Below are 12,317 nucleotides of genomic sequence, written 5' to 3' on the forward strand. Positions count from 1 at the left end.
AAATAAGCAAGCGTGCTGCGTCCCAAAGCGTTCTTTTTCATTTTTAAAAAAATATTTTTTATTAGTTTTCAAAGTAAAAGACATAACAAAACGAACAAACGTTATTGACAAGACACTACATTTAACACAAAAAGGAGCTACAATTGCTCCGCTCAGCATGGAAGTCTTCTTAATACAGAAAGAGAAAACTAATTATAGTTTAGATCAATACAGAAAAGTAAACCTATCAATAAAATATCTCTGTATAGTATATGCTATCATAAAAATTTAACTTTTCAATACTTTCCACCAACTACATAATTGTGGTTTAAACCAATTCATAAAGTGAACTTATCTATAAAATATCTCTATATGATAGAGTCTAGTAAATTTAACTATTTAACACTTTATTTTGGTATCTTTAAAAATCTATTTTTGTATTCCACCAGTTGTAAACTTTCTGCCAAGTTTTATAAAATCCTGTTTCTACTTGGTTATTCAACCGTCTCGTCATCATATCTAATTCTGCACATTCCATAATCTTCCTAAAGACCTCTTCGTCTTTTGGAATTTCCTTTTCTTTCCATTTTTGTGACAAAAGCAATCCTTGCAGCTACTAAAATATGAATTATTAAATAATATGTTTCTTTCTTGTATCTGGTAACTGTAATACCTAATTAAAAAAATTCTGGGGTCTTCCTAATTTCTTTGTTTGCAATTTCTCTTAACCATCTTTCCACCTTATTCCAATAGATCTTTGCTTTTGAACATGTCCACCATGTATGAAAGTATGTACCAATTTCTTTTTTGCATTTCCAACAGTTGGGTGAAGTGCTTGGAAACATCTTTGAAATTCTATTAGGTGTGGCAATCAGTCTCTTTAAAAAAAAAAAATCAAAACCAAAGGTACTTTTTCAAGAGGCTACTGGACTTTCTGGTTTTCCTTGAGGGCATTTTGCTTTTTATCTGTTGTGGTTAGCTCTGGCCCAGCTCCTGCCCCAAGGACTGTGGATGTGGGGGAGACATCCACATGCTGCAGGCCTGTTTTGCCCCCGGTGGAATCTGATGATGAAGGCTCCTCTGACCAAGAAGACATGAGTGACAGGGAGGAGGAGAGTGGGGCAGACAGCTCAGAAGGAGATCAATTCTCTAGCTCCTCCTTGGATTCAGAACAAGAGTTAATGATACAGCCACGCATGTGGAGAGCGATGCATAGGCAGCAACAACTGAGAGATTATTATCAAAGAAAATGAGGCCACCTGTGGTTGGGTGGGGCTGTGGTCATTAGTGAGGCTGCTATAAATAGCAGCCTGTGGGTTTGGCCATTGTGGAGGATTATCTGATCGTTGTGTTTCGTGACTGCTTTACTGACTTGGACCTTTTGTGTGCTGATTTTTCCCCCCGCTTTGAAACTAAACCAGAGCCAAGTGTGTTTCACTTTGTGAAAGAAGAAGGACTGTGAATTGCCTCAAGCTGCAAGCTAAGTATCACAGGACTGATAAGGGACTTGTACAAATTACCAGGTTTTTTGGAGACAAGTGCTCTTGGCTATACCAAAAGAGGGCTTAGGTTAAGTGAATTTTCATTATATAGAACATTGTTTTGAATTTTCAAACGTGTGTGTGTCTGAACTTTGTACCTGTGAATTTTTGGGAGGAGTCTACCAGAGAGCCCGACAGAACATTATCCATTATCCAGCAGAGTTACGACGAGTCCTCTTTTTGCAACCGTCGGCCAAGCAAAATCAACGTGAAAGCCAGATTAACTTAAGAAATGGGTCAAGAAAGCTCGTGAAAATGGGATAAAGTTCACTTAGCAACAGAAATTTGGGGCTCAATTGTTGTAAATCAAGGACTCCCTGTATAATTTGTTTGCTTGAGTTATCCTAAGATCTGGATAGATGTGGCAGCACCAAAGCCATGGCAACTGTAAATATGTCTCACTCAATATTCTTAAATTCCATTAATATCCTTTTTCTTCCATATTAGTGTTTCTTTTCCCCCCCTGAGCAGTTCTATGAATTAGTAATACGTTTCGCCTGAGTTCATTTTTGTATGATCTATATTTCATTTATTAACAGACTTAGTTCAGATAATTAATTAATTATCGGCTTAATTTCTTACAGCTGCAGAATTGCTTTCTATAATTTATTTTAGAAATATATGATCTATATTTCTTATAGATCAGAAATATATGATCTATATTTCATTTATTAACAGACTTAGTTCAGATAATTAATTAATTATCGGCTTAATTTCTTACAGCTGCAGAATTGCTTTCCATAATTTATTTTAGAATGCTAATTTCTTAAAATACGAGTCCTTTCCCATAGATGGGCTCTCACAATTAAAAAGAAAAGCAAGTTATTTCCCGTTTAAATTAAACCTAATCTTCAGAAATGAAAAGAAGGGAAGACAATTATTTTTTTAAAGTATTTTCGTTCCCAAAGTCTACAGGGCATTTACAACAGAGGTGGGAATTCAACAGGTTCTGATCAGTTTGGGAGAACCGGTAGTGGAATTTTTGAGTAGTTCAGAGTCTTCGGAGAGGGGCGGCATATAAATTTAATAATAATAATTGTTGTGGTTAGCTCTGGCCCAGCTCCTGCCCCAAGGACTGTGGATGTGGGGGAGACATCCACATGCTGCAGGCCTGTTTTGCCCCCGGTGGAATCTGCTGATGAAGGCTCCTCTGACCAAGAAGACATGAGTGACAGGGAGGAGGAGAGTGGGGCAGACAGCTCAGAAGGAGATCAATTCTCTAGCTTCTCCTTGGATTCAGAACAAGAGTTAATGATACAGCCACGCATGCGGAGAGGGATGCATAGGCAACAACAACTGAGAGATTATTATCAAAGAAAATGAGGCCACCTGTGGCTGGGTGGGGCTGTGGTCATTAGTGAGGCTGCTATAAAGAGCAGCCTGTGGGTTTGGCCATTGTGGAGGATTATCTGATCGTTGTGTTTCGTGACTGCTTTGCTGCGTTTGACCTTCTGTGTGCTGATTTTTCCCTGCTTTGAAACTAAACCAGAGCAAAGTGTGTTTCACTTTGTGAAAAAAGGACTGTGAATTGCCTTACAGCTGCAAGCTAAGTACAGTATCACAGAACTGATAAGGGACCTGTACAAATTACCAGTTTGTTTGGAGACGAGGGCTCTTTGCTATACCAAAAGAGGGCTTAGGTTAAGGGAATTTTCATTATAAAAACATTGTTTTGAATTTTCAAACGTGTGTGTGTCTGAAATTTGTACCTGTGAATTTTTGGGAGAAGTCTACCAGAGAGCCTGACAGAACAAATAATAATAAATAAAGAATAATAATCGGTAAATACCACCTCTGATTGGCCCCACGCCCATCTATTCTCTGCCTCCTGAATCCCAACTGATCAGGAGGAAATTGGGATTTTGCAGTAACCTTCCCCTGGAGTGGGGCAGGAATGAAGATTTTATAGTATCATTCCCCTGCTGCGCCCGCCAAGCCACGTCCACAGAACTGGTAGTAAAAAAAAATTGAACCCCACCACTGATTCACAAAATATAGGTCAATTTCGGATGTTGAAGTTTAAGGTAACAAAACACAAAGGGAAAAACACATTTGTGAGAGACAGGGAAAATGTGCCTTAGTTTCTAATATTAGCAGTTGTTTTTAATTTGTAACCACATCAGATGCAGCTTTGAAAGAAGGGATCTGAAATTATAGAATGTGCAGAGATGGATATGTGTTCTGTCGGGCTCTCTGGTAGAATCCTCCCAAAAATTCACAGGTACAAATTTCAGACACACACACGTTTGAAAATTCAAAACAATGTTCTTTATAATGAAAATTCACTTAAACCAAGCCCTCTTTTGGCATAGCAAAGAGCACTCGTCTCCAAACAAACTGGTAATTTGTACAAGTCCCTTATCAGTTCTGTGATACTTAGCTTGCAGCTGTAAGGCAATTCACAGTCCTTTTTTCACAAAGTGAAACACACTTTGCTCTGGTTTAGTTTCAAAGCAGGGAAAAATCAGCACACAAAAGGTCAAAGTCAGTAAAGCAGTCATGAAACACAACGATCAGATAATCCTCCACAATGGCCAAACCCACAGGCTGCTATTTATAGCAGCCTCCCTAATGACCACAGCCCCACCCAACCACAGGTGGCCTCATTTTCTTTGATAATAATCTCTCAGTTGTTGCTGCCTATGCATCGCTCTCCGCATGCGTGGCTGTATCATTAACGCTTGTTCTGAATCCAAGGAGGAGCTAGAGAATTGATCTCCTTCTGAGCTGTCTGCCCCACTCTCCTCCTCCCTGTCACTCATGTCTTCTTGGTCAGAGGAGCCTTCATCAGAAGATTCCACCGGGGGCAAAACAGGCCTGCAGCATGTGGATGTCTCCCCCACATCCACAGTCCTTGGGGCAGGAGCTGGGCCAGAGCTAACCACAACAGATATGATGACAAGGCGGTTAAATAATCAAGAAGAATCAGATTTTTACCATATTTGGAATAAAGTTTATACATGGTTAAATATTAAAAAATAAATAAATAAATAAAATAAAATAAAAATTCAAATGACTGAAAGCATGTAAATGTATTAAAATAGTTCATTTTTCTATAATGGCAGTTATTAATGGTTAAATTGCATAAAAACAAAAATTCTTCTTTTCATTTAAATTGCTATGTTGAATTTGCAAATTGTTAGTGTATTCTTTTTATGTATTAGAAAGACTATGGGTGTATAACTGGAAAATAACAAAATCAATTTCTTTTAAAGAAAACCAAATTAAGATGTTTTATAGATGGCACCTCCCACCATATAGAATTTCCAAAATGTTTCCGTCAGTGTCACCTATTTGTTGGAAATGTAAAAAACAAACTGGCACATATTACCATACATGGTGGACATGTCCTGAGGCTAAAATATTTTGGAACAAAGTAGAGAAATGGATAAATGAAATAACAAAGGAGAAGATTAAAAAATCTCCTGACTTCTTCCTATTGGGCATTTCAAACACAAAGTACAAAAAAGAAATTTATTATTTAATAGTACATATATTGTTGCGGCACGAATTACATTTGCGCAGAAATGGAAAGAAAAGACAATACCAAAAAATGTAGAAGTAATTAAAAAAATTATAGAATGTGCAGAATTAGATATGATGACAAAACGTTTGAATAATCAAACTGAAACAGAATTTTATAAAATATGGGATAAAATATATGATTGGTGGAATTTTAAAAATAGTATTAAAAATTTAATAAGTAAGAATGTATATCTATTTGAAGATCTATAAGATAGAGTGAAATAGTTTATAGTACGATAAAGTTAGAAGTGTTATTTTTTTCCTGCCTTATTAATATTTTATTTTTTGAAGAAGTATACAATATGTTATCGATAAAGAAATTTAATCAACATGATTAATATAAAAAATATAGAGTTAAATTTAATAAAAATGTAATGCACACGTGTGACATCTCTGTATTGATCTGACAACAATTAGGGTTTTATATTTTTGTATTAGTTAGACTTCTACGACAAGCGGAGCAATGGTAGCTCCTTAAATGTTTAATGTTTGTCTTTGTTTGTCTTTTTGAAAAATAATTAAAAAAAATTTTTTTTTTTAAAGAAAGACTTCTACAATAAGTGGGGCAATTGGAGCCCCAAATATACGTTAAATGTATGTTTGTCCTGTTTGTCTTTTTAGTGAAAATTAATAAAGATATTATAAAAAAGAAAGAAAGGAGGGATCTGAAATTTTTCTCCCCTTAGCTGATGGGATGCCCTTCCCGGCTACAGGGCAATGGGCTGAGTGATGGTTAATGACTTCAGCTTTCTGAAGCTAACTTTTGGTGGTAGTTGGAAGATTCTAAAGCTATTTCACTGTGAAGTCATTGCAGTTTGCCAATTTAATTTCATTTAAAAATCTCAAACATGCAATATACAGGTAGCCCCTGACCTATAGTGATCGTTCAAAGTTACAACTGCACTTGGAAAAGTGACTTAGAACCGTTTTTTCACAATTACAGACTTTGTAACCCCTCCTCCAAGATCATGTGATCAAAACACTTGGCAACGGGTTCTTATGACCCTAGCTGTGTCCCAAGGTCACGTGATCCCCTTTTGTGAACTTCAGCCAATGGGGAAGCCAGATTCCCTTAACAGCCAGGGTGCTAACTTAGCAACTGCAGTGATTCATCTAACAACTGACGCAAGAAAGGTCATAAAACGGAGAAAATCTCATTTAACAAACGTCTTAACAGCAGAAATATTGGCTCAAAATTTGTGACTTGACTAAGTAGAGCGAGCTAAATAGCTAAAAAGAAATCCTTTTATTTTTTGGCATAATGGTTGTAACAGCAGGTTTCTTGCATAAAAAACGTTATTCTGTGTCATGGCTCCTGAATTTTAGCTCATAAAACAATGCAGTAAGTCACTGCATTGTAGGATTTAATGGGAAATAATGTTTTTGTTTTTAATTCCAATAGGACATCTGCAGAAGATTCTGTCCCATGACCATCCTCCAGAATATTCCTTTGATTTTTATGCTGCATATATCAATATTCTTCTTGGAGTCTTCTATCCAGTCTGCAGGGACTTGAAGGAGCTGCAACATCTGGTGAGGGATCTCTTTGGTGTTTCTCATTATAAAGTTAAGATAAGATTGCCTTTATTATAATTTTTTTCTTATAAAAAAAAATAGTTTTTATTAAACAGTTTTAAAAACAACATTAAATACAAACCACACATTCAAAAACCAAATAACATCAACATAACATAACATAACATAACATTATATACCATAAAAAATTCATTTTGCAGCATACAGGGTGTCAACAGACTCAAACTCAACCCAGATAAGACTGTGGGTCCTGCCTCCCAAGGACAATTCGATCTGTCTGTCCATAACCCTGGGGGCGGGGGAATTATTGACCCCCTCAGAGAGGGTCCGCAACTTGGGCGTCCTCCTCGATCCACAGCTCACATTAGAGAACCATCTTTCAGCTGTGGCGAGGGGGAGGTTGCCTAGGTTCGCCTGGTGCACCAGTTGTGGCCCTATCTGGACCGGGACTCACTGCTCACAGTCACTCATGCCCTCATCACCTCGAGGCTCGACTACTGAAACGCTCTCTACATGGGGCTTCCTTTGAAAAGTGTTTGAAAACTTCAGATCGTGCAAAATGCAGCTGCGAGAGCAATCATGGGCTTCCCTAGGTATGCCCATGTCACACCAACACTCCGCAGTCTGCATTGGTTGCCGATCAATTTCCGGTCACAATTCAAAGTGTTGGTTTTGTCCTATAAATCCCTTCATGGCATCGGACCAGAATATCTCAGGGCCCGCCTTCTGCCGCATGAATCTCACAGAGTTTAGGTCCCACAGTTTATGTCCCACAGAGTTGGCCTTCTCCGGGTCCCGTCAACTAAACAATGTCGTTTGGCGGGTCCCAGGGGAAGAGCCTTCTCTGTTGCGGCCCTGACCCTCTGGAACCAGCTCCCTCTGGAGATTAGAACTGCCCCCACCCTCCTTGCCTTTCGTAAACTCCTTAAAACCCACCTCTGCCGTCAGGCATGGGGGAACTGAGATAACTTCCCCAAGCCTATACTGTTTATGTTTGGTATATTGTGTGCATGTTTTTTAAATTATGGGTTTTTAGTTTTAATTATTAGATTTGTATTATATATTGTTTTCTATTACTGTTGTGAGCCGCCCCCAATCTACGAAGAGGGACGGCATACAAATTTAATAAAATAAATAAATAAATAAATACATAAATACATAAATAAATAAATAACCTTGAACTGGTAACTCCTTAGAGCAGTGGTTCTCAACCTATTAAATGCCGCAGCCTCTTAATACAGTTCCACATGTTGTGGTGACCCCCAACCATAAGTCCAGCACCAATTCCTCCAACAGCTTTAAGTTGATTGGCAAGGAGGCCTGATTGGTCGGACTGTAAAAATATGTTCCAAAGCGCCAGAATAGAAGCTTTAGTTCCTAACACCATGGGAAATTTGTCTTTTCCCAGGGTCTTAGGTGACCCCTGCGAAATGGTCGTTCGACTCCCAAAGGGGTCCAGGCCCGCAAGTTTGATCCGTACTCCGCAATACGCCTGTCTAAGGTCTAATTTTGTGAAGATCCTCCCTAACATGTCACAGGCCATTTATAATACATAGTGGATCTTTAAGGTCGAAATGAATGCTAAGCAAACCTTTCACTCTTTTTCTTACAGGCTGCACTTAATTTTTCTAAATATTGTGAGCCAGTGGTCCAAGGAGAGGGTGAGTATTTTACTTTCGTGTGAATGCTTCTATATGTCATGGGTACATATAGGCTGAGCAGTGTAGTGGCCTAGAGGGGAAGAGGCTTGCCTCTCACTCGAAAATCCCAGGCAGCGGCAATCCCAACGCATCGGGTCAGAGAAAACTTGAATAAAGTTGGCTATGATTTGTTGTATTAGAGACCGACCCTGATTAAATTGTCTTCCCGTGGTTACAGCGAATGAACGTGACACACGCCGACTGTGGAAAAATATTGAATCCCATTTGAAGAAAGCTATGCAGACGGTTTATCTTCGAGAAATATCAAGGTAAGGCTTACCTTTATTATTATTTTTTCATAGCATCCTTGAACTATCGAATATGAATGTTCCCTCTCTCCCCAATCATTTCGTGCAGAATGCAGCTGCGAGAGCTATCATGGGCTTTCCCAAATATGGCCATGTCACACCAACACACCACAGTCTGCATTGGTTGCCGATCAGTTTCCGGTCACAATTCAAAGTGTTGGTTATGACGTATAAAGCCCTTCATGGCATCGGACCAGAATATCTCCGAGACCGCCTTCTGCCGCACGAATCCCACAGAGTTTAGGTCCCACAGAGTGGGCCTTCTCCAGGTCCCATCGACTAAACAATGTTGTCTGGCGGGCCCCAGGGGAAGAGCCTTCTCTGTGGCGGCCCCAGCCCTCTGGAACCAACTCCCCCCGGAGATTAGGATTGCCCCTACCCTCCTTGTCTTGGACTAACTAACTAACTAACTAACTAACTAACTAACTAACTAACTAACTAAATAAATAAATAAATAAATAAATAAATAAATAAATAAGTATTTCAACCTTTAATTAACATCTGATATAAATGTATATACCGATGATGAATCCATCTGGTAAGGAAGTAATATTAAATTATAAATGTTGATCTCAGTTTAGGGTGCTGAAATATAGGAAAGAGTCTGATGAATTTCATTTGGTGTTTATTTCTTTTCTTCAAAACAAAGGAAAGTTTATTGATTCATGTCTAGTATTAATATAATTTTCACAATTACTTAGCAAAACTCTTTCTGATTCCCTGCAGAACATGTATATTTTGAGATGGTGGGGAGGCAGTTGTCTGTTTGGATGAAACTTCCTGTATTGTACAGTAGAACCCCGACTTACGAGACTAATTGGTTCCGGAAGGAGGCTCGTAAGTCGGAACGCTCGTATGACGAAACATTGTTTCCCATAGGAAACAATGTAAAGTCAATTAATCCGTGCAACAACAAAAAAAAACCGCTGCCGCCGAACGCGGAAGTTAGCGTTGGGCTTCAGGAGACAGCTGCGAAGCGGCGCGGGTGTTAAAAATGTCGCAGCCGGCCTGGGGGCTCGGGGGTTTGCCCCCGAGCCCCCCAGGCCGGCTGCGACGTTTTAAAACACGCACGTCGCTTCGCAGCTGTCTCCTGAAGCCCAACGCGGAAGTTAGCTTTCGGCTTCAGGAGACAGCTCCTTGGCGCTCGTATCCCGAATGTGAGCTCGGGAGGTGAACAAAAATGTCGCTCCCCTCCCAGCTCTTATCTCGAGTAGCTCGTAAGTAGAGCTGCTCGTATGTCGAGGTTCCACTGTACCTAAGACAATAGTATCACAACTTCATGGGGAAACATTGTTACAAAATGTTTCAAATGCCTGGTTTTGTCTCTAGTTCTCAAGCTGTCCACCCAGTGAAATAATCTTGTATTGTTTATTTATTTATTTATTTATTTATTTATTAGATTTGTATGCCGCCCCTTTCCGTAGACTCGGGGCGGCTCACAACATAATAAAACAATTCATAACAAATCTAATAATTTACAATTTTAAATTTAAAGTAGTTAAGGAAATCTCATTTTTAAGCAGACATACCTACAAGCATACCATACATAAATTATATAGGCCCGGGGGAGATATCTCAATTCCCCCATGCCTGACGACAAAGGTGGGTTTTGAGGAGTTTACAAAAGGCAAGGAGGGTGGGGGCAGTTCTAATCTCTGGGGGGAGCTGGTTCCAGAGAGTCGGGGCCGCCACAGAGAAGGCTCTTCCCGTGGGGCCCGCCAACCGACATTGTTTAGTTGACGGGACCCGGAGAAGGCCGACTCTGTGGGACCTAATCGGTCGCTGGGATTTGTGCAGCAGAAGGCGGTCTCGGAGATTTTCTGGTCCTTATAGGTCATAACCAACACTTTGAATTGTGACCGGAAATTGATCGGCAACCAATGCAGACTACGGAGTGTTGGTGTAATATGTTCCTCCTGTAGATGTACTGTTGAACAATTTAACTGCTTTATTCCTTTAATTCCCAAAGAATCCCAACGGTATCCTCTTAAAAAAGATAATTTTAAAAAACTTTTGCTTTTAGCCATGACAAACACAGGGCTTTTAAATGGCTACCTTGTCTTTTTAGCTCCCAATGGGAACGATTACAGCAAGATAATGGAGAAACTGGACAAATAAAAGGTATGTGTAATAACAATAGTTTAGCTGTGTAAATTATAGATAACGAGAGGAACGTTAACCATTTAGAACAAATCAGAAAGCAAATCGGGCAGTAGGAAAAGCAAGTAGGATGCTTGGCTGCATAGCTAGAGGTATAACAAGCAGGAAGAGGGAGATTGTGATCCCCTTATATAGAGCGCTGGTGAGACCACATTTGGAATACTGTGTTCAGTTCTGGAGACCTCACCTACAAAAAGATATTGACAAAATTGAACGGGTCCAAAGACGGGCTACAAGAATGGTGGAAGGTCTTAAGCATAAAACGTATCAGGAAAGACCATGAACTCAATCTGTATAGTCTGGAGGACAGAAGGAAAAGGGGGGGCATGATCGAAACATTTAAATATGTTAAAGGGTTAAATAAGGTTCAGGAGGGAAGTGTTTTTAATAGGAAAGTGAACACAAGAAGAAGGGGACACAATCTGAAGTTAGTTGGGGGAAAGATCAGAAGCAACGTGAGAAAATATTATTTCACTGAAAGAGTGGTAGATCCTTGGAACAAACTTCCAGCAGACGTGGTTGGTAAATCCACAGTAACTGAATTTAAACATGCCTGGGATAAACATATATCCATTGTAAGATGAAATACAGGAAATAGTATAAGGGCAGACTAGATGGACCAGGAGGTCTTTTTCTGCCGTCAGTCTTCTATGTTTCTATGTTTCTATTTATAAATATTCCAGCAGCTTTAAACCCAGCCCCCCAAGAACAAAATTTAAAAAATGTTAAAGGGTGGGCAAGAACCTTTAAATTGTTTTTTTTTTTAAACACGAGCTTTTAAATTGTCAAATTCAATATTTCTTTGTTTTACCTGTTTTCTTTTCCCTAGGACTTTCAGCTCATGCTCATGTAGAACTGCCCTATTATTCCAAGTTTCTCCTAATAGCAGCTTATCTAGCTTCTTACAATCCTGCCCGGACAGATAAAAGATTTTTTGTTAAGGTAATTTAAAGTTTGTTATTTTTTGTTATTAAAAGAGTCACAGGTTCAAATAAAAAAAAATTAAATATTAGCTTTTATGGGAGATTTTTTTTTTACAAAGATAAACATGAAAATATCTAAAGGAAAAATTAAAGGAAATTGGGAAAATGCAAAAAGGAATCTGTAAATGTCTATCTAATAATGAATTTCTTTTTTTTTTTCATTTGCAGCATCATGGAAAAATTAGAAAAGTAAACTTTCAGAAGAAGCATGAAAAGGTATTTAGCTTTGTATTTCTGTTCCATGTAAAACGTTTTGTTTCGTATCTCTGATGAATTGTTTAAGGTGCAGGGTAGTCCTTGACTTACAACAGTTCATTTAGTGATTGTTCAAAGTTACAACGGCACTGACAAAAACAACTTATGACCGTTTTTCATACTTACTCATAGTGCAAATTATGAGTAGTTCAGAGAACTGGTAAATACCACCTCTGTCTGTCCCCACCCTGTATCTGTTCTCAGGAGTGGGGAGGGAATGGGGATTTTGCAGTATTCTTCCCCTGGAGTGGGGAAGAAATGGAGATTTTGCAGTATCCTTCCCCTGGAGTGGGGAGGGAATGGGGATTTTGCAGTATCCTTCCCCTGGAG

General features: G+C 39.0%; 2 protein-coding genes across 3 annotated transcripts in view; both read left to right on the forward strand.

Moving 5' to 3' along the window:
- Positions 1-12,317, forward strand: part of RELN (reelin) — a 522,908-nt gene that overhangs the window by 65,225 nt on the left and 445,366 nt on the right. The gene's annotated exons all lie outside the window — the stretch shown is intronic.
- Positions 1-12,317, forward strand: part of ORC5 (origin recognition complex subunit 5) — an 87,019-nt gene that overhangs the window by 16,019 nt on the left and 58,683 nt on the right. For both annotated transcript variants that reach the window (XM_070755188.1, XM_070755189.1), the window contains exons 7-12: positions 6,448-6,578; positions 8,194-8,242; positions 8,460-8,550; positions 10,658-10,710; positions 11,579-11,691; positions 11,901-11,948. In XM_070755188.1, the coding sequence (XP_070611289.1) occupies positions 6,448-6,578; positions 8,194-8,242; positions 8,460-8,550; positions 10,658-10,710; positions 11,579-11,691; positions 11,901-11,948 (485 nt within the window). The remainder of the gene's footprint in view (positions 1-6,447; positions 6,579-8,193; positions 8,243-8,459; positions 8,551-10,657; positions 10,711-11,578; positions 11,692-11,900; positions 11,949-12,317) is intronic.

The sequence above is a fragment of the Erythrolamprus reginae genome, chromosome 6, assembly GCF_031021105.1.
Source record: "Erythrolamprus reginae isolate rEryReg1 chromosome 6, rEryReg1.hap1, whole genome shotgun sequence".
NCBI classification, from domain to species: domain Eukaryota; kingdom Metazoa; phylum Chordata; class Lepidosauria; order Squamata; family Dipsadidae; genus Erythrolamprus; species Erythrolamprus reginae.